The sequence below is a fragment of the Haliotis rubra genome, unplaced genomic scaffold (assembly GCF_003918875.1).
Source record: "Haliotis rubra isolate DU_JTF1 unplaced genomic scaffold, ASM391887v1 Scf1055, whole genome shotgun sequence".
Lineage (NCBI taxonomy): Eukaryota > Metazoa > Mollusca > Gastropoda > Lepetellida > Haliotidae > Haliotis > Haliotis rubra.
In genome coordinates, this window is record NW_025764954.1 from 84,342 (window position 1) to 106,096 (window position 21,755).

At 38.2% G+C, this 21,755-nt stretch overlaps 2 protein-coding genes and 1 long non-coding RNA gene across 8 annotated transcripts in view; 2 read left to right on the forward strand and 1 right to left on the reverse strand.

The window, feature by feature from the left end:
- LOC124277023 overlaps window positions 1-21,755 on the forward strand; it is a 117,826-nt gene that overhangs the window by 47,103 nt on the left and 48,968 nt on the right. The window lies entirely within an intron of this gene.
- LOC124277062 lies at window positions 1,397-7,062 on the forward strand. Its single transcript, XM_046712715.1, has 3 exons — window positions 1,397-1,616; window positions 2,560-3,558; window positions 4,654-7,062. The coding sequence occupies exons 1-2, from the start codon at window positions 1,562-1,564 to the stop codon at window positions 3,531-3,533; spliced, it is 1,029 nt and encodes a 342-aa protein (XP_046568671.1). The 5' UTR covers window positions 1,397-1,561; the 3' UTR covers window positions 3,534-3,558; window positions 4,654-7,062.
- LOC124277073 lies at window positions 1,694-17,172 on the reverse strand. Its single transcript, XR_006898740.1, has 3 exons — window positions 17,160-17,172; window positions 9,532-9,533; window positions 1,694-1,836 (listed from the first exon to the last, which is right to left on the reverse strand). It is a non-coding gene; the product is annotated as an uncharacterized LOC124277073 (long non-coding RNA).

The following is a 21,755-nucleotide window of genomic DNA, read 5'->3' on the forward strand; positions in this document are numbered from 1 at the left end:
TCTATTTTTTAGACATGACCTAGATCTCGCATGTCACTCTGTATGAGTTTGGCTGAGAGAGTAAAGCCTGAGAATACATGCTCTCGTGTTTTCTTTTAGATGAATGTGAAGATGTTAAATCCACAATCACAGTTAATTTTGTAGATGACACATTTCGGGTTGTTGTTTTGGACGGTGGATAAAGGCAATAAAGCAACCATTAGATTTAGGGTAGTGATATTGTTATTTGACACGTCAGAGTGACAAATCAAGATCGTTCCATTTTACAACATGACACAACTATATTTGAAATGTGGCCGGAAGCAGTCCAATTCATTCTGAGACATAACTGGTATGAATGAAAGTAACTGTTTCCTATAGTATACGCAATCTTTAAATAATATGTTATGTTTTACACATTTGCAGTTTCGGACCCAGTTCTACAAGTTGATCTGCGTCAGTCTTGTGAGTGAGACCTATGGTATTTGTGAAATGATTCATGTCAATTTTGAAACGTTTTATATGTGGTGATTCCAAGACATTCACTTCCAAAAATATGACGTTGATAAAAAATACCCGGACGGCATCCAGGCCAGAGACGTTCAGGATGCAAAATGGTAGAGTCCCTGGAGTGCTTTCAGACCATTTCTGGTAAACAGAAACATGACTATTAATACTTTAACTTTATGCAGGGTTATGTCAATGTAATTTGTCATGTTTGTAGTAACGTTTATCTTGCTTTACAGCTTTCTTCCATGTTGTGTAATGCTTTGTATTATAAAGACCTTTGAGTAATGAGAGTGATGGAGTTGCTCGTGTTTCGTAAGTGCTTACAGATGAAATTCTAATTATATTATAACTATGTCTTAGTTTCTAATATCTATTCTCCACTGAATTGTGTAAGCGAAGCTTAGACGTAAGTCATTCATTCTTCTGGAAATTCGTTAATCCGGGCAATATTTCAGAACATGCAACTGTCCGGATAAGCAAGGTTTAAGTGTACGAGATAACATTTTTGTTCAATGCTCAAAGCATTCTCATAAATGGTTACACGGATGTGACTCTTTAGAATCGTTTAATAGATCAAGCAGAAGGAATTTTTGTTAATATTATTTCAACTTCACTTCAAAGAAGAAAGAAAAACATAAAATGTATTATTTACTCTTATGATCAGTCCTAACGAAAATAGTATGTTCTATTTTTAGACATGACCTAGATCTCGCATGTCACTTCTGTATGAGTTTGGCTGAGAGAGTAAAGCCTGAGAATACATGCTCTCGTGTTTTCTTTTAGATGCATGTGAAGATGTTAAAATCCACAATCACAGTTAATTTTGTAGATGACACATTTCGGGTTGTTGTTTTGGACGGTGGATAAAGGCAATAAAGCAACCATTAGATTTAGGGGGAGTGATATTGTCATTTGACACGTCAGAGTGACAAATCAAGATCGTTCCATTTTACAACATGACACAACTATATTTGAAATGTGGCCGGAAGCAGACCAATTCATTCTGAGACATAACTGGTATGAATGAAAGTAACTGTTTCCTATAGTATACGCAATCTATAAATAATATGTTATGTTTTACACATTTGCAGTTTCGGACCCAGTTCCGCTACCACAAGTTGATCTGCGTAAGTATTGTGAGTGAGACCTATGGTATTTGTGAAATGAGTCATGTCAATTTTGAAACGTTTTATATGTGGTGATTCCAAGACATTCACTTCCAAAAATATGACGTTGATAAAAAATACCCGGACGGCATCCAGGCCAGAAACATTCAGCATGCAAAATGGTAGAGTACCCGGAGTGCTTTCAGACCGTTTCTGGTAAACGGAAACATGACTGTTCAAGCTTTAACTTTATGCAGGGTTATGTCAATGTAAATTTATCATGTTTGTGGTAACGTTTATCATGCTTACAGCTTTTCCATGTTGTGTAATGCTTTATATTATAAAGACCTTTGAGTAATGAGAGTGATGGAGTTGCTCGTGTTTCGTAAGTGCTTACAGATGAAATTCTAATTATATTATAACTATGTCTTAGTTTCTAATATCTATTCTCCACTGAATTGTGTAAGCGAAGCTTAGACGTAAGTCATTCATTCTTCTGGAAATTCGTTAATCCGGGCAATATTTCAGAACATGCAACTGTCCGGATAAGCAAGGTTTAAGTGTACGAGATAACATTTTTGTTTAATGCTCAAAATCATAAATGGATACACGGATGTGACTCTTTGGAATCGTTTAATAGATCATGATGAAAGTTTTGTTAATCTTATTTCAACTTCACTTCTCAGAAGAAAAAACAACCTGAAATGATTATTTACTCTTAGTGCGCTATTATCAGGTAAGCACTTTAAACAAATCCTATCAAATCAATCCAGATAACGTAAAACCAATAATAATAATAATTGTAAATATTGAATCTGATTAACACGGCAGATTTATTATTCGTTCCGAGTGGTTTGGCATATGTCATGTGACTAAATGGTTCTGGCAAAGCAGAACATGTAAAATTAGAGGCTGCTCATTTACATTATATGTAGTTTTGATATTTTGTTTATATTTTCCCCAGTTGACTGTAAAAGTTGCTTGGGTGTGCGTCATGATTGTGAATATGACCTGTCAACGTTGGAAAACGTATTCTTCATTCATTTGAACCATCATTTGACACCCATGTCTGAGAGCACTAGCAAGCTTCAATTCTCTAAGATACTGACTGCTATTGGAAATTCCCATGGTGGTGTTCTTATACTTCATGGGTTCAACATACCTCATTCCGTGGATTTTCATGAGTCCATTAATCGAATAATTGGTTCAATCCTCACGCAGGATATCGATCCATGTGAAGTATTTAAAACACAAAAGATCGGAAAGTATAAATATATGTTGAGAATAGACGTCGAGCCATCAGATATTTTTCTCACGCTTGATTACAAAACAAAGTTCCCGTCTTTGTCTGAGGACAAATTGAGAAATGCCTCAAACGAGAAAGTCCGGCGCCGCCTGTTTTCTTCGCGTATAACAGAGAGTTCAAATGCTGATTTGAGGGGTATTTTCTCCCAGCATCAAAATCGAGGAGCTTTGAGGTTGAACTGTCAGATAGACTATGCCGTGTCTCCTATGGCACGTGGGCTCTTACATGCCCTAGTGAGTGAGATGACTAGACTATCTGTCCCTGAACATGTATCAGCCCTCTCAAAGAAAAAGAACAGCGGAACAATACACGTTGTTTACTCCGAGCTCAAGTTTGATGAGATTCCTCTGGATCTACAAAAGCGTATAAAGGATCATCTGGTGCAAGCACTGATGGAGAAGTTCCGTTTTCAGAAAAACAAACATTCAAGGCATTCACTTCAAGCCTCTGATGTTTTTTACATAGCATTATCCAAAGATACGGAAACTGGAGGCTGCATTATAGAGATCGCTGTGGGACATGTCAATGGCTGTGTGTTCTACGACCCTGAAGGACCCGAATCATATACCATTGAAGGGGACAAATGTGTTCGACTGCCCTTTAGGAAATGGATTGAGGAAGCCTTTGAGTGAACGACAGTGAGGAATCGACGACCTAAAATAAGGCCAGAAATTATTGGAAAATGCTTTATGGTTTGATTATCAATATGATGAAATTGACACAAGATAAAAGCACATATATGATACATGTACGACTCTACCTAGTTGGATATTAAAGCTCAGGTGAAAAAATGCACTTGAGGGGTGACTTCACAGGAGGGATTTTTGACGTTTTAACAAAATTTGCAAATATTCTAAGTACAACTGTTGTTTTGAAATACAGACTATAATTATTCATATAGCCTCAACTAATAAAATTACATAAATGATTGTAAAACGTTTTGGGTTTTTTTTAACATCTATATGAGAAAATGATGGAACTCTTGTAGTAGTTATATTCAAAATAATTACGTAAAAGTCTTAATTCAAATCAAATAGATAGTCTTGTTTACCCATAGAAGTTTCACTTCATGTATGAGCATTGAACTGGCAACATGCGACTTAATATCCCTGCAGAACAATTAATTTCAAATTTATACCAGTATTTCATACTGGAGAAACAAAGGGAGAAACCCCTCGTCAGCAATGACAGGGTTAACTATAGAATGTGTAAAGCCCGTAATTTGACATATAGTCAGGTTTACGAAGTTGTAAACAAATCAGTTACCTCAGGGGTCGTGTCGAAATCAAAACCAGGTAGGAAACACATACTGGATAGCTTTGACAAGGGTGTCATATGCCGTGCAGTTTGTAACCTGTATGAACGCAAAATCCCACCGACGTGTGCTAAAATACAAGATGAGATCAAAGATACAATAAATGTCCTGTTGTAATTCCACTAGAGTCCTCCACCAGTAGTGATACTGACATGCACTGCCCGTGTGTTTACATAAATCTGTCACCCGGTATGCCTGCCAGGTGGGTCACAGTATAGTTTGTTTCTTAGAAGTGTTTCTACCATGGAATTTTTTCTAAGTTTTTCGATATTTTACGAGTAATCATTATGATTAGGGAATGGTACATCGTGATTACTCACATGCCATATTAGGTCGAGGTGGTATGAATGATTATATATGAGTTTTGAATCTGAAATATCAACCATTATTAAATAATGGCCAAAAAGCATTTTCAAAGCATTTCTGGCCTTACTTTAGTATTCTTATGAACCCGAGATTTTCGTTAAAGTGGATGTTTGAGGATTTTGTTCATTCGTTCAAGAAAGAAGATTCTGTCTAAAGTCTAGAGCAGTAAGTGTGTGTTATACACTCACTCACTGACTTACTCAAATATGGTTCCAAGAAATGTTTACAGCTACCCGATAATATCATCCATGACTGACCATTTCACGAGTGTGATGTCGTCCACGAAAACCAGAAAGTGTGATACAGAAATCATGTATGATGTACCAGTGCCTGAATCCTTAGCCAGAGTTGGACCTCAACACCTGTTCATTGTGAGAGCTGACTCAACTGAAGATCGGTTGGCCACAAAGTGTTACCTTGCTGATGGGGTAGCCTAGTGGTTAAAACGGAAACCCCGGGTTCGTTTCCTTACACGGGTACAATGTGAGAAGCCCATTTCAGGAAGTGTTGAAACTATGAATGCATTGTTAGTTATTTTTATATAGTGTAATCATTTTATACATAATAATGTGCGTTACATGTTCCACTATTTGATAGTCAGATGTACTCAATACTACCCCCAACACACTACAGAGTCAAGGAGGGTATACACATGAAAATGAATCTGACCATGTTGATTGTTACTATGTGTTTATTCTGAGTATCAAGCTGTCTTGGATGCCATCTTTGTTCTAGTTCAAGAAATATTATTCTTCTTTATTCAAAGGCCATTGGTTATATGTGTTCCAGCTATGAAAAGCTTCAAATGCTGTTTCTAATGTAATGAAGAGATTCGCTAAATATATTTTGCAAGCCTTTATGAAATGTTGTACTCATATGAAGGAAGTACTGATCCTATGAATATATGGTTAGTTGTATTATTTACGTAAAGTATAGTATGACCAGAAATTAATGAGAATTTTAGGAATATGATTTATTGGAATTCTAGTATAAACATCATTGACCAGCTATCAAGTGCTTGGTTTCATTCAAGAGAGATAACTCCGTTAATCCTTTTTCATTAGTTTGTGAAGAGTTATTTCCATTTGTTTACCTGCTAGCAGACAACGTTTTCAGTGATCCTCAGTACGGATGATTTAGAGAAGAGGAAGTTGATTATAGAGTATTATATCAAGGACATCAGATCAGCTAAAGCGATTTCAAGTAGAACAGGCATCCCTTTGTCCACTGTTTATCGTGTTTTGAAAAATATTGTGTAACCACTTTTTTAACAGCATAATGTTACATATTCCACAGGTGGATACTCTGCCTGTACTCAATACTACCCTAAAAAAACTACAAGCAAAAAATGTATACCCTTGAAAATTGGATTTCACCCCAAACTTGCATTTAATTTACTTTGCTCAAAACAGTCGCTGAAGCACTACAAATCTAAGGTCTAAATCTTAACTATGTTACCTGTCGAATAAACATTTTATAGCTGTTTGATTTGTAGCCACCATCATACCTGGGTGTATACGCCCTTTTGCCGGTAGTTTATATAATTGATTATTGTTTGTATGTACCCTGAGAATTATATTGTATTTTTCAACCATTTCACTAGCATATTGATGTGACTGAACATTTTATTTTAGTTTTCAATAATTTCACTACCATATTCATGTGACTGAACATTATATTTTATTTTCCCACCATTTCACTAGCATATTGATGTGACTGAACATTTTATTTTATTTTTCAATAATTTCACTAGCATATTGATGTGACTTAATATTATATCATTTCACTAGCATATTCATGTGACTGAGAATTCTATTTTATTTTTCAAAAATGTCACTAGCACATTTTTTTGACTGAACAGTCAGTTTTATTTTTCAATAATTTCACCAGCATATTCATGTGACTGAACATATATTTTCCAATCATTTTACTGGCATATCAATGTGACTGAACATTATATTTTGTTTTCCAATCATTTCACTAGCATATTCATGTAACTGAACATTTCTAATTTATTTTTCAATAATTTCTAGTCTAGCATATTCATGTAACTGAACATTTCTATTTTATTTTTCAATAATTTAACTTAGTCTAGCATATTCATGTGACTGAAGAATCTATTTATGTTTCAATAATTTCACTAGCATATTAATTTAACTGAAGATTCTATTTTATTTTTCAATAATTTCACTTAGTCTAGCATATTTATGTGACTGAACATTCTATTTTTCAATAATTTCACTTAGTCTAGCATATTTATGTGACTGAACATTCCATTTTTCAATAATTTCACTTAGTCTAGCATATTCATGTGACTGAAGAATCTACTTGTGTTTCAATTATTTCACTAGCATATTAATGTGACTGAGTTTTATATGTGACCATATTTTCTGCAACAGTAACATCACCATATGTCATGTACTCTAACTCTATTTCAACTGTAGTTGGTGTCATACGTTTAGTGTAAGCTGATAGTTTTAGAGGGTTGTTCTGTAGTTTAACTCTATTTGAGATTGTCAGTGAATAAATGGTTTCGCCTCATTTTCAGTGGATTGTTATCTGTCGATTTCCAAATGGAAACAAGAGTGATTGAATTTAGTTTTACGCCACTTCAGCAATATTCAAGCAATATCAAGGTGGGGGACCCAAGAAATGGGCTTCACACACTGTAACCACATGGGGAATCGAACCCGGGTCTTCGGCGTGATGAGCGAACGCTTTAACCACTAGGCTACCCCACCGCCCCTGTTGAAACCAGAAGATAACCAAAACATCTGTACGTGTTAAAGAAATGTTATCTATTTGCTGTTTGTAAAATGTACTAAATACAAATCAGTACAAGTTACGGCATAACATGGGCACTACACATTGGACGGCAAGTAAACACGTCAATGGGATTATAGGCAGTATAGATTTAGGTGTTGTAGCAGCAATAAGGCCAGTGATAACATTCACCTTGCAGTAGCTGTGGTCAAGCGTCCAATTTGGCCTAGGTTGGATATCCAGGTGTGTTCACAGGGCAGGATTAATCTTAGCTTCTGAATCACGATTGACACACACCCCTACCCCACCCCCAGAGCATCTAAATTTGGCGACTTCCACATCGTTGCTCACCTTAAACAGTAATACATTCCTGACAAGTAGTGACAACTCATGTTAAAACACAGTGTTATGAAATTCCACTGAAACAATATAGTACAATTTACTGTAGTCTACACATCTGTTTTTCTTCATCTCAGGTCATGTCACGTCATTTTTTTTGCATTTGATCTCATTCCATTTCTACAATTTATTACAATCTCATCTCTTTTATTCATTTAAAATAATCTCATTAATCCGTTTCAATTACTATCTCTAATTCTTTTATGTACTTGATTTCATTTCTACAATTAATTTCAATTTTACAAGTCATTTCTTTTTTTATTTAATTTTTTCATTTCGTTTTCGGGGCGGTGGGGTAGCCTAGTGGTTAAAGCGTTGGCTCGGCACACCGAAGACCCGGGTTCGAATCCCGACATGGGTACAATGTGTGAAGCCCATTTCTGGTGTCTCCCGTCGTGATGTTGCTGGAATATTGCTAAAAGCGGCGTAAAACTAAACTTAGTCAGTCAGTCAGTCATTTCGTTTTCTTTCTTTTGCCTCCTTTTTATTTGTTTCCATTTCATTTCATCTCATCTCTCTTCAATCCATTACAATTCATCTCCTTCAGTCATTTCATTTCATCTCATTCAATTTAAATTATCTAATTAAATTCCATCAATTTCAATTAATTTCAATTCATTCAATCCTTCTAGTCAATTAATTCGATTCATTTTATTCCTGGTTGGTTGATAAACGCCGCACTTAGCACTTAGCAATATAGATCAATAAAAGCAGAATTCCTTTTTCTCCAACATGTTTCGTTCTTTACTCTTCAGGGAGATCGTAGCGGTTACAGTATGACGTCATTAAATATATATTGTGACGTCACAATAGGGACTACATTCTAGAGCGACAAGGTCACAGCTTGCAATGGTTTAACATTGGTTTGAACTTGTCTATGAAGTAGTGTTCTTTTAAAATTCGTTTTACTTTGTCCGAATTTTGAACAGTGTGCAATAATCGTAACGAGTGCGTGAAAGTGCGACAAAGGATTTCCACCATTGCGGCCTATGGAGGTGCTGCATAGCGTTCATGTTAGTGAACGCTATATCTTAGCTTTTACATATACATGTCATTGCGAAATTCACGAATGATAAATTCAGTGCTAAATGAATTATAAGTGACAATCCGAGCCACCAGTTGAACTTTTTTTACAGAAGAAATTCAAAGAAGTTTACAAAGTGTAAGGGTACAGCCTATGCAAAATGACTTGTATCTGGTATATGTTATTGAAGATCAATTCTGTATTTTGACTATGTATCTTAGAATCTGGATGATGTTTAACGATATGTCAACCTATCTAAATCAAACTGGCCTCGTCTTTGGACACAACATCATCGTAACAGTGTCATTTTCACTAACAGTCCAACAAGTATCTTTATATATTTACTACATAAATCTTTTTCTTGTCTTTGGAGTTTATACGAATCGTGCACAAAATACCACAACTTAGAAATGTCCTCTCCAAACCACATCACATTAATGAATAAATAAGAGATTGTTTTACAATAATTTTTTTCTTCACATAAAATGGTATATCCCAGCCTATTCTGCGCATCTCCCTTACTTTATACCTAAAGAGCCGAGTTTGGGCAAAATACGAAAACCTAACCACAATATCAGCTCAATGAAACATTAACATATATTCCAAAGAAGAAACGCATAACCCAGAAATCTGTTGCGAAAATATTGTATTTTCCACAAACAGACTTTAGTACATGTAGTTTTACATCAGTTTAGAAGAAGGAAATGTCTTTTCAACCAAGTGGATAATTGTAGATAACGGAGACGTTGAGCGCGATGGTGACTACTTAACATGGTCCCGACGTCGGGTCTCCTGGCTCTCAGTCCAATCTATCTCAACCTGTTCCGTACCGGTTGACCGGATATCCTCCGAAGTCCAGGCACGCTGGCTGCTGTGCTCTCACCCGTGGCAGTACGATCACGCAAATGTAGTACCCATCTTCGGTTGCAGTGGTGACTCGAGGTCTGCCTGTACAGGGACGGTCATTTGTAATGCCTGTATGGTTGTAACGAGCTGCAAACGGTGATATCGTGCTCAGACTAACATTGAGACGCCTGGCAACAGAAGATTGGTAAGCTCCATAGTGAATTCCATTATCTCCTCACAGAGGTTACTTACAAGTAATATCTTCCTACGAACCTCTGTTCTAAAACGGCCCTTTCATGGTGCGAGTGTTCGGGATTCGTGATTGGTTGCAATCAGATTTAGTTGTGCAATCAGCGACGTTGTTTCAGAAGTGATCATTCGCAAGGCCTCGGTAATGTCCGTATGCTTCGGGTAAACTATAACATCTTCCCCTGCGAGATGCGCAAACGTCTAGACCGAACTCACAAACCGAAACATGAGTCTTATTAACCTATTCAGACAATGACCTACTTTTCAGCCGATCCGAATTTTCTTGTGTGAAAGTGAAAATACACATCACAAACAACTATGGTTACACTAATTTCCAATTCCTTGCTTCATAAGAAAATGGTATTTACAACTGAATTTTAATTTTAAACTTTAAGAACATCGTATTTCTATATTTTATGGCGAGGTGTAGGCAGCATGACCTTAACTTGGACGTCACAGACTGCCCCTGTTTGATGAGGTCTTAAAATGATTCATAATGCATCTGGCTCACTGGTTACACGTGTTATGATTTTTTGTTGCGTTTATTCAGTGTAGTTCAGTAACGCACAATGTGTTTGAAAAAATATCAAATCCGTACCAAACATTTCTAGCGGCAGAGCCTCGTTTTGAGATTTCCACGATTTCCAGGTTTCTGTTCATCAGTGCTCGCTGTACGACAGAGCACGATGCACATGTTTGCAAGGCTTATAAGGAGCGTAGTGTTGCAATATACAAGTGCTTAGATGTATCAGATAATACTGATTAATATTTATGTATCCGGTTAAATGAATTGGTCTGAGAATTCTGGACTGGTTATTGTACTTCAACAGGACTCGAGACTGTTGTGCAATCGATGTTTTGACTTGTCATGTAATGCCGGATCAATGGCTTTTCCATCGCCCTCGTTGACTGACTGACTGACTGACTGAGTTTAGTTTTACGCCGCTTTTAGCAATATTCCAGCAATATCACGGCGGGGGGACACCAGAAATGGGCTTAACACATTGTGCCCATGTGTCGCCCTCGTTGACAACGGACAAGGTTGTCATTAAATGTCTTGTGTGTCACATCAACAAGGATATTTGTGGCCCCATTTTCACTTGCATAAGTCAAGTTGGATCTAAGTCGATGTATCATGTCGATGTTCTGATTGGATAGAAAGAAGGGAGATAAGTCGTGTTGCGATTTTTTGCCGCTAGGGGATTTTACGGGAACCGGGAAATATGGCCGTATTAGAACAGAGGTTCGTAGGAAGATAAGTAATCTCTGTGGAAAGAGAGTGGGTAAATTCTTTCAATGGATGTTCCGTTTCGCAGCGTCAAGACGTGGTGTAGTGATTTGACCTTGAAACCCCTTCAAAACGAATGCCGATTTCCGAAAGTAATCTGGATTTTTATAGCCAGACAGTGCATGCTCTTTGCTGCACAATTTCAACTGGAAGGTGATTTCTGTTGCGTTGTGGAGATGCCTTTTTGATCTTTGTGAGAAATTTCATCAAAATCAACATTTTCAGGTAAAGTCAGTTTTTTAACTTGTGCAATTGTGTAAAATCGTGTTATCAACACTTTTGTTACATATTTTGATGATTGTTTGAACACAATAGGTAATTAATAGATTTTTTAAAATACAAAATGCATATGCGTTTCTTTTTCTTGGTTAGTATACATACAGACAATGCTGAAACAGTTGACTTTAATTACAAAGTGAGTATTTATATGTACTACAATAACCTTAATGCATTATCATTATTATTAAACACTTATCATATATATTATGTTTCCTATTCTGTGCCTAGTCGATACATGGCTGATATACCGCCGATGCGACATTAATCTTTAACTCTAACACTGAGCATGAATTTAGATAATACAGAAACGTGATGAGCAAGCAAATCACTGACACGTTGACTGCTGACTATTAGGCTTTTGCCGGTACTGACGAGGTCTTTACATCAACCGTATTCTGATGTGAAACAGAAGACTGAACAATGGACTTGCTTGCCGCGCCAAATGACATCCAGATCAAAATGAACAGATTGGTTGATTAGCTTGTTGTAGGGTTTTTATTTTCTCAACTTCCACCAACGGTGGTACATGAGTGAACTGGAAAAAAACGTTATATACACATATACACCAAGATGGCATCGGAGAGATATAATTGAGGGAGGATAATGTACAATACAATATACATGTACATACATATTCATATATACAAGTGTGTCATTAGAGAATGTAAACGCCGCACTCAGCAATATTCCAGCTATATGCGGCGGTCTGTAAATAATCGAGTCTGGACCAGACAAGCAAGTGATCAACAGCATGATCTACACAATTGGGATACGATGACACGTGTCAACCAAGTCAGCGAGCCTGACCACCTGGTCCCGTTAGTTGCCTCTTACGACAAGCATGGGTTACTGAAGACCAGTTCAAACCCGGATCTCTACGGGTCACGCTGAAACAATTCTGACCTATGGGTGTACACAAACGCGTTTCCCCTGATCCACGTGTGAAATTTGATTGATAGTAAACACGGATGTAACGGATGGCGTACATAAAACAAACCAATCGGCAAGCCCTCGACGCGCAACGGGCGTTTTATGCACTAGTACCTTACCAAATAGTGTTAATCTTACGGACTTTTAATGAACGTGATAAACAGGTCATCGGGGATACCACCACAGCACCATCACAGAACAGCTCAGTCAAAAACTAGATTATCACAGGAATACATTTAAGACTAGTAATTATATCTAAAATATTTTACCTATAAATGACAATACAATATAAAAACAGGCTATAGATTGCCAACAGCTGAAGGTAGATGACTATACTAAGGACCATGGGGACTTACAGTACATTCGCTTCCTGCATCGGCCCTAGCTGGATTCACATCATCCCTTCAGCTGTTAGATACATCTAGCCATACATTAAAAATACACATATTTTACGATATAAAAAAATGGAAAGTTTAAATTTACTGTGAATGTTTTGGGACTTACGTACCCTCTCAGGAGGACAATATTTTTGCAGTACTTTAACCCCTCGAGGATACAGCCACTAACATACAGTTACTAATTCAAACTTCCAATCATAAAATATTTATCTATTTACAAATCATTTAATCAATCTATTTCTTTTTAAAATGCCATAATTAAATGAGAGCTGCTATTATCAAAAAGATCCTTCACAGGTCGTGATTTAAAGTAGTTATCCCTTGTGATGGCTTGACTGTGATTCTTTCATCACAAGGTATGCAAAACGGAGGATCCTCACCTTTTAATAGGTATTCATGAACATATGGTGTGTGGCCAATACGACATCGTCGCATGATGACCTCTTCAGTCTGGACTGACAACCCAAGTAGGTATAGCCAATAGAAGGGTTTATTGCATGTAATTTATTGATACCTTCTTGGATGTCCCACTTCTTTTGCATCAGATCACGGATATAAGATCTAATTATAATCAGTGTATGGAATAAGAAGTGCTGTCACAGATTTGTTGAGTGCTGCCTTGGCAGCAAGATCAGCCATTGTGTTCCCGGAAATGCCAACGTGGCTGGGTAACCAACTAAAGACGATGTCGTATTTGCCAGTAGCAAGATCATTATATAGTTCAATAATTCTATTAAAAGTTGATGTTTACACGATACGTTTTTTAATGGCCTGAAGGCAAGAAAGAGAGTCTGAATAAATTATATATTGTTTATGTTTAGGGTGTCTTTGAATATATTTAAGAGCCGTTAATATGGCGTTTGCTTCTGCTGTAAAAATAGAGCTGTTATCCGGTATTCTAAAAGATATTGTTCTGGATCCAATGACAGCGGCACAAGCTACTGCGCCGCCATCCTTGAACCCATCTGTAAATAAGGATTTGTAATTACTATATTTCCTTTTTCATTGATTATATTCTTGTTTATATTGTAATTCATTACTTCCTGATTTTATTAATGTAGTTAATGTTAGGTCGACTTGTGGCCTAACCAATTGCCAAGGAGGAGAAAAAAGAAGACGGGGAGGAGATATATTCACCAGCTCAATGCCGGGCAGCAATAATGAATGGCTTAATTCTGAGCCCAAGAGGCGGAACAAGAGAAGATGTCTTGTACAAAATCCCCATAGAGAGGATTAAAGACACAGTTAAAAGCAGGATTAGACTCGTTAGAGTATAGTTTGGTAATATATTGTAGTTTTATATGGCGTTGAGTAAGAGATGGCTCATCTGCCTCAACATAGAGACGTCAACAGGAGAAGTTCTAAAAGACCCAAGACAGAGTCTTAGGCCTTGGTGGTGGACAGAATCAAGAAGTTGTAGGTTGCTTTTGCAGGCCCCACCATAGACGATGGAGCCATAATCATACAGTTGGAAGATTTGTATTAAGAGGGACATGGCTATGTATTATACCCTGTCGTACCAAAATGGACTCACCTCCTGTTGCTTTATCTCCTATAGGAGAAAAAGAGTGATAATCACTGTACTGTCGTAGATTAAAGTTATCTGTATTTTGAGATATGTCTCTTGTACACATATGCTGACGGTTTAAAGTCTTGTATTAATAATTGTTTGTCATTAAAGTTATTTCTTAGTCCTCTGCAATTTCATTGAATTAAAGTCGGCAATTGAGTCATGGTGGTTCAATTGGCGATTGTTGACGGGAGTGTGAGGGGGAACTGTTCCTTCGCATGTCCTTTGAGGACAGAGTAACCTCCATATCTAGAAGTCCAAATGCATTCTGAGTTGGAACCACTAAAGGTAAAGGGACAGAAGGTGGTTTGTTTTTGTTAATTGTTTTCCTTTCTCTTTTATTTAAGTTGGTCGCTGGCTGGTTTTGAAATAGACTTTTGAGATGGGATCACGGAATCAATTTCATCTGTCTGGGAACCAGCTGCAGACGTAGATTGAGTGACTGGGGTAGTTGGTGTCATGGCTGACGTTGATGAAAAAGGTTGAGCTGACGACCCAAGTCAAGTCAGTCTGACATGCATTAGAGGACATTTCTGCAGAGCGGGTGACTGCATCGGAATATGTGATAGTCAACGGAGTTAAAGTCTGATTCGTGAATAGCTTTTTGGCATCGAGATAAGAAATGTGGTTTTTTTTCAGATTCCTTTTTCATGATTTGAGATTCCCTTTGAAACATAGGGCAGGACTTGGGTGACGCAGAATGTGGAGCGTCACAGTTGACACTTTTGTAATCATTCTGACAGTCGGTGTGATGAAAGGATCACAGTCAAGCATGTCCTGCTTGACTGTGTTGAATATTCCATCACAAAGGATAAGTATTTCAAGGTCAAAACATTGAAGGATCTTTTTAATAATGTCAGTTCTCATTTAATTATTGCATTTTTAAAGGAATTAGATTTGTTAAGTGATTTGTAAATAGATATTTGTTTTATTATTGGTAGTTTGAATTAGTTACTGAGATTGTTAGTGGCTGTACCCTCAAAGGGGCTTGACGTAGCGTAAAATTATTGTCCTCCTGCGAGGGTATGTAAGTCCCAAAACATTTGAAGTCAATTTAAGTGTTCCAGGTTTTTAATCGTAGTATTGTTGTGTTTTTAATGTATGGCTTAATGTCAGCATCGACGCCAATGTCTGAAGGGATGGTGTAAATCCAGCTAGGGTCCATGCAGGTAGCAAAAGTACTGTAAGTCCCCATGGCCCCTAGTATGGTGATCTCCCTTCAGTTGTTGGCGATCTCTAGCCACTTTTTCATATTGTTTTGTCCAATAAGTGCTATTTTTTTTAACTTTCTACGCTAGTTTTACTTCAAATTGTGATATTCTAGTTGTTTTACTGTCCTTCGTCGGCAGAATTTTATAATTTACCTTAAATTGTTGATATATTTATAACTTGCTTTAGTCACGATATGGCTGAAATATTGCCGATGTGACTTAAAATCTTAACTCACTCACTCACTCTGACAGTCGGTATTCCCATGATGTTCACCACAACGGTGACACACCACAGAGTTTCGACAAGACTGCGCTCCATGACCAAAATGTTGACATTTGTAACATCGGAGCGGATTGGGGACATACACATCCACATGCGATGTTAAAATAGCCTGCCTTAATTGTTTGTGGAATGGAAGATCGACAAAACGTCACCAGATGGGTGTACGTTTTAGTGATGATGCCCTCTTTCCTGCTGTGACACCCTGACTTTCAAGCTCTCCAGCTATGTCCTCTTCTGACATATTCTCAAGGCAACGTGTTCTGTCGCGGATGATGCCACGACAAGAGTTTAGTGTCCTGTGCACAGACACAGCAACCTCTATATTTGCATATGTCTTGGTCGACAACAGATTAAGAGATTGCTGCCTCCGTGCACACACCACGAGAAGCGAGCCACTATGGAGACGGGTAACATTTTTCACCTCTCCACAAATTCCGGAAATAGCCTTTGAGATGACAATCGGGTATAATTTGATTGGTAGAAAGTCTGTAGCTTCAATCACGATAAACCGTGGCCATGAATCAACGTTGGAAGAATTTTTATCATTTGAAAGATCTATTTCATCTAGTCTTCTCCTTTTTTTCATAATGAGTTGAACCAGCGTGTTGGGTTAGCATGGTGAAAGGAAAAGGATTCGACACCCCTGCTCCCCACCCACCATGGAGTGTCAACCAGTCCTCTTCACGATGTATACCAAATCCTTGGGTCACCTTATAGTACAGTACCGGGTCATTAGTCACTTCTATGCTGATGATTCGCAATTACTTGATAAATAGGATCTGTCAGAGACTAACCAAGCCTCCACCATACACAACTTGGAGCTTTGCCTCAGTGACGTCAAGTCCTGGATGACAGCAAATATGCTGAAAATGAATGACAGTAAAACAGAGGCAATACTGTTTGGTCCACCTGCTAGGTTGAAAAAGTGTCCCTTTCATCATCTTCAGATTGGGGACTCTTCGATCCCTTTCTCCACTGTTGTGAAAAATCTGGGAGTCTACTTGGATAGCAGTCTCTCCATGGAAACTCATATAAATCAGCTGTGCAAAACTATTCACTATCACCTCTGTAACATATCCAGCATTCGCCACCTACTGACCCAAGACACCACCGCTCTGCTTGTTCGCTCCCTCATTCTGTCAAGACTGGACTGTTGCAACAGTCTGCTCACACGTGCCTCCAAAACCCAGATAAAGCGCCTACAATCTCTCCAAAGTAAAGCTGCTCGTCTTGTTCCCCGTTCCAAGCCGTCCTGTGACGTACAGTTCATTTCGGATTCCTTACACTGATTACGGATCCATGAAAGAATTGATTTCAAGGTACTCACTCTCGCTTACCAGTGTGTTAACTCCACGGCTCCCTCATACTTGTGTGATCTTCTCACATCATACACTCCTGCACGTGCCCCCAGATCCAGTAACCAACACCTGCTGGATCTTCCATCATTCAACCTCAAGACATTTGGTGCCCGTTCTTTTGCTTCAGTTGCAACCGCACTATGGAACTTACTTCCACTTAAATTACGTACAGCTTTAAGAGTTCAAGCGTAACCTCAAAACACACCTTTTCAGTCGATACAAACAGTAACTCTCTCCAAGCTCATATTTACACTATCTTCTACAATACTGATTCATGTAACTTTTGATGTGTTTGTTTTTTAAACATTTGTGCGCGCTTTGAGCATGCCCCTTTGTGGTGTGAAGTATTGCGCAATATAAGTACTCTTATTATTATTATAACAAGGAGAGTGTCAAATAGCATCGGATATCCAAGATGCTGAGACCAGGGATACAGGGGTGTTATACTCCGGGGGAATAGGACACAAATAGCTGTATTTACCTACAAATTTTATGCCAGACTGGATCGGCCCAAGACAAGAAATTGGAGATATACATTATTTAGAGGTCAACATCACCAGATTGGCCCATGAGCCACCGCCTTCTGGCACAGGACTCGCAATATATTATCATGAACAATTGGAATTTAGAAAAGCCAAGACCAAATAGGATATCAAATATGTGCAATAATATTCACCATGCACAGGGCTCGACATGACCAGCCGATTGATTGAACCGGGCCATTTCAACCAACCGTCTAGGTGAAGTAAGGGCCAAAGTAGTGTGTTGGGCAATAGAAACACGGTTCCAGGCTCCTGTGCCCTCAACCACCAGAATCCCGTCCTCCACCGACACAGGGAGCAACCCACGGCAAACAGGTTGCCCAATTCGGCCTAAGGCCAGAATTGGGGTGCTGTGGACCAAATATGCCCCCGGGTCCACACTGGGGGTTGAAGAGCTCTTAGCGTTACCGAGTACCCACCACAAGGAGGTGGCTCTTCACGGGTGCCCAGAAAAGTATGACTTCGATGTCAATAATAGTGTTGGGTAATGTAACATCCACGCCACTCTATTCCGCTCCTGTCCGCTCCCCAATACTATACTCCACTTCATTCTTCTCCGCTCCACTCCACTCCAGTCCACTCAACACAACTCCACTCCACACTCTCTATTCCCCTCGATTATACTCTGCTACAGTACTCTCCGCTCCCCTCCATCCTACTCCACTCAACTCCGCTCTTCTTCACTCCACTTCACTCCGCTCCTCTCAACTCCCATCCAATTCACTGTACTGTACTTATCTCAGCTCCATTCAGCTCCACTATACTCCACTTAAAGATTTCTCTACCTCAGTCTGGTGTCAATCGAATGGCACTACGTACATTCCTATACCACTTATTTTATATACAATGACTTCTGTTCATGCCCTGAAATGCCCTACAAGTGAGTGAATTTAGTTTTACGCCGCACTCAGCAATATTCCAGCTATATGGCGGCGGTCTGGAGTCGAGTCTGGACCAGACAATCCAGTGATCAACAGCATGGACATCGCAATTGGGATACGATGACACGTGTCAACCAAGTCAGCGCGCCTGACCACCCGACACCTATACAATACAAGTGACCTGTTGACTGAATATTATCATTACGCCTGTATACTGCATGTACCTTAGTGACACAATAACATGATTTGATATAAATTGTATTACCATATAATCACTGACATCATCAATAATATTGAACATATTTCACCTGAGTTAAAGCTACATACTTTAGGTGAAATAGCACGAAATCTCAGTATGTATATGAACAATTCATTGACATATTCTAAATAAAACAAACCTTACATAATATTATAATACTGACACTAGTTGAATGTAAAGGAAAACGAGCCAACTCGACACGCACACACACTTTCCAGTTGGTTGCAATCTCTCACCCTTCCAATCAGATCTGATATACCCCCAAGCTACATTACCGACTTGATTGACCCCCGAGTTTACGCCCCATATACATACAATGGTCTCTCATACTACACACCTCCCACACAGACAATCGTTCACTGCTTACAGCCCCGCTCTAGTTCGCACGTCCCCACTCCAAACCTATTACACTACAAACATAAACAAAACATGCATTATACTAATTGTGATCCTGACACTCTTGCAAAAAGACGCCATTTTGAGCAACTATGTCTTCTCAACTTAATGATAATTGTATGTATATAACAATTGTTTTAAAAAACCAGAAGGGCATTGTTGTGTATTCTGTTACTCGTAACTCCTACATACTTTCAAGGAATACTATAACAAATAGACTTGAAACATATATTGTTAACTTTTAATTCATTATAATTTGGAATATTATTTTCAACATTAGACGAGGTGTTGATGACAAGGGCCAGTGGGGTAAGCTAGTGGTTAAAGAGTTTGCTCGTCACGCCGATGACCCGGTTCGATTCCCCACATGAGTACAATGTGTTGAGCCCATTTCTGGTGTCCCCCGCCGTGATCTTGCTGGAATATTGATAAAAGCGACGTAAAACAAAACTCACTCACTGTTGATGACAAAACAGAACCCTAAAATGTAGGGGTGTTTGCAGATAGCTCACATTACGTAACTCACTTTAAAATTAGTTTCGATAACGGGCCATGGTCGTGTGTGGACACGTGACAGTAACCAGGCAACCAACAAAGATCAGCTTGTTGTAATAGCTCGTCTCATTACACCAGTCACGTATACCCCGACGTTCGCCTTACGTCGTTACCATAAAATGTCACAAATGTCATAAAAGCAACACCTAGACACACCGTACAACAGTTGGCTGGATTATTTGCAGAAGCGCACAAGTAATAAATCTATCTATCTATCTATCTATCTATCTACCTGTCCATGGTGACGTCTATCTATCTGTCTGCCTGTCAAATGATATATCTATTATGTAAAAAATGTATAACGGTATAAAATGTGAATCAAGTGAATAGGCTTTGTTTAATATCATTTTGAGCAGTATTTCAACCCAAACACTCAATGTCAGAGGTAAGACAAACGTTTGACACCAGGTGATCACAAACGACACGCCACAATCAGGGAGAATCTGACATCAGAACCCACAAACTGCCAAGCCATTTATGCTCCGTTCAACATTCTAAATAAGGAAAACTGAGGATAAACAGGTCACAGTGACATTATTCTCCAATTCAAAAGACTACGCACATGATCGTGTTTAACAGTATGCCGATCGGTATCACTGATTATTTCTTTGTGGACGTGGTCGTAGTTAAAGCTTCGAATTACCCCGTTTCGTTGGTGACGGCCTTGGTGACTACAGTAATACATAAACACTCAACCACGAGAACCAGTTACTCTGATGTTGTGACAGGTATCTACAATGTCGGCACCGACAGCACGTGAGTTTCCAATAGTAAATATCATTTGTTTGTTCTGTATTTTATCTTATTTATTTGTTCTGATATTTCATCCTATTTGTTTCTTCTGATATTTCATCCTATTTGTTTCTTCTGATATTTTATCCTGTTTGTTTGTTCTGTATTTTATGCTTTTTGTTTGTTCTGCTATTTTATCCTATTTGTTTGTTCTGATATTTTATCCTATTGGTTTGTTCTGATATTTCATCCTATTTGTTTGTTTTGTATTTTATCCTGTTGTTTGTTTGTGCTGGTACTTCATCATATTTGTTTGTGCTGGTATTTATCCTACTTGTTTGTTCTGATATTTCATCCTATTTGTTTCTTCTGATATTTCATCCTATTTGTTTCTTCTGATATTTTATCCTGTTTGTTTGTTCTGTATTTTATGCTTTTTGTTTGTTCTGCTATTTTATCCTATTTGTTTGTTCTGATATTTTATCCTATTGGTTTGTTCTGATATTTCATCCTATTTGTTTGTTTTGTATTTTATCCTGTTGTTTGTTTGTGCTGGTACTTCATCATATTTGTTTGTGCTGGTATTTTATCCTACTTGTTTGTTCTGGTATTTTTTCCTTTTCACAATGTATGTCCATAGAGCTTCAAAGAGTGTTACACATAGCATTGATAACGTCATGTGTATATTCCAAATACAGTTCTTCAAACCGATATGTGACCTTTTTAATAAATAATATTTCACTTGACAGTTGAACTACACAGCAAATTAACTGTTACATGAAAGGGGTTTTTTTTAAATTGGCATTGGTGCGCGGGCCATTTCTCACTTAACTTTCTAAACCACAGATAGATACTCATATATAGAAAACAAATATCGAAACATTATATTGTTCATAGTAACCATTAACCAATCAAATCCAATCCTCAATTTAAGTTACTGACTGACTGACAGTACGGTTTTACGCCGTTTTTAGCAATATTCAAGCAATATCACGGCGGGGGACACCAGTAATAGGCTTCAAAATTGTACCCATGTGGGGAATCGAACCGGGCCTTCGTCGTCACGAGAAAACGCTTTAACCACAAGGCTACCCCACCGCCCCATTTAACAGGATCAACTGACCCTCAAGGATTAATTTTTGGTTTGGTTTGGTTGTTGTTTAACGCCGCACTCGGCAATATTCCAGCTATGTGGTGGCGGTCTGTAAAT

Coding starts and splice junctions, on each gene's coding strand:
- LOC124277062 (XM_046712715.1), top strand. CDS start 1,562: ATGTTTTACACATTTGCAGTTTCGGACCCAGTTCCGCTACCACAAGTT. Junction 1,617..2,559: donor GCTACCACAAGTTGATCTGC/GTAAGTATTGTG, acceptor TATTTTCCCCAG/TTGACTGTAAAAGTTGCTTG.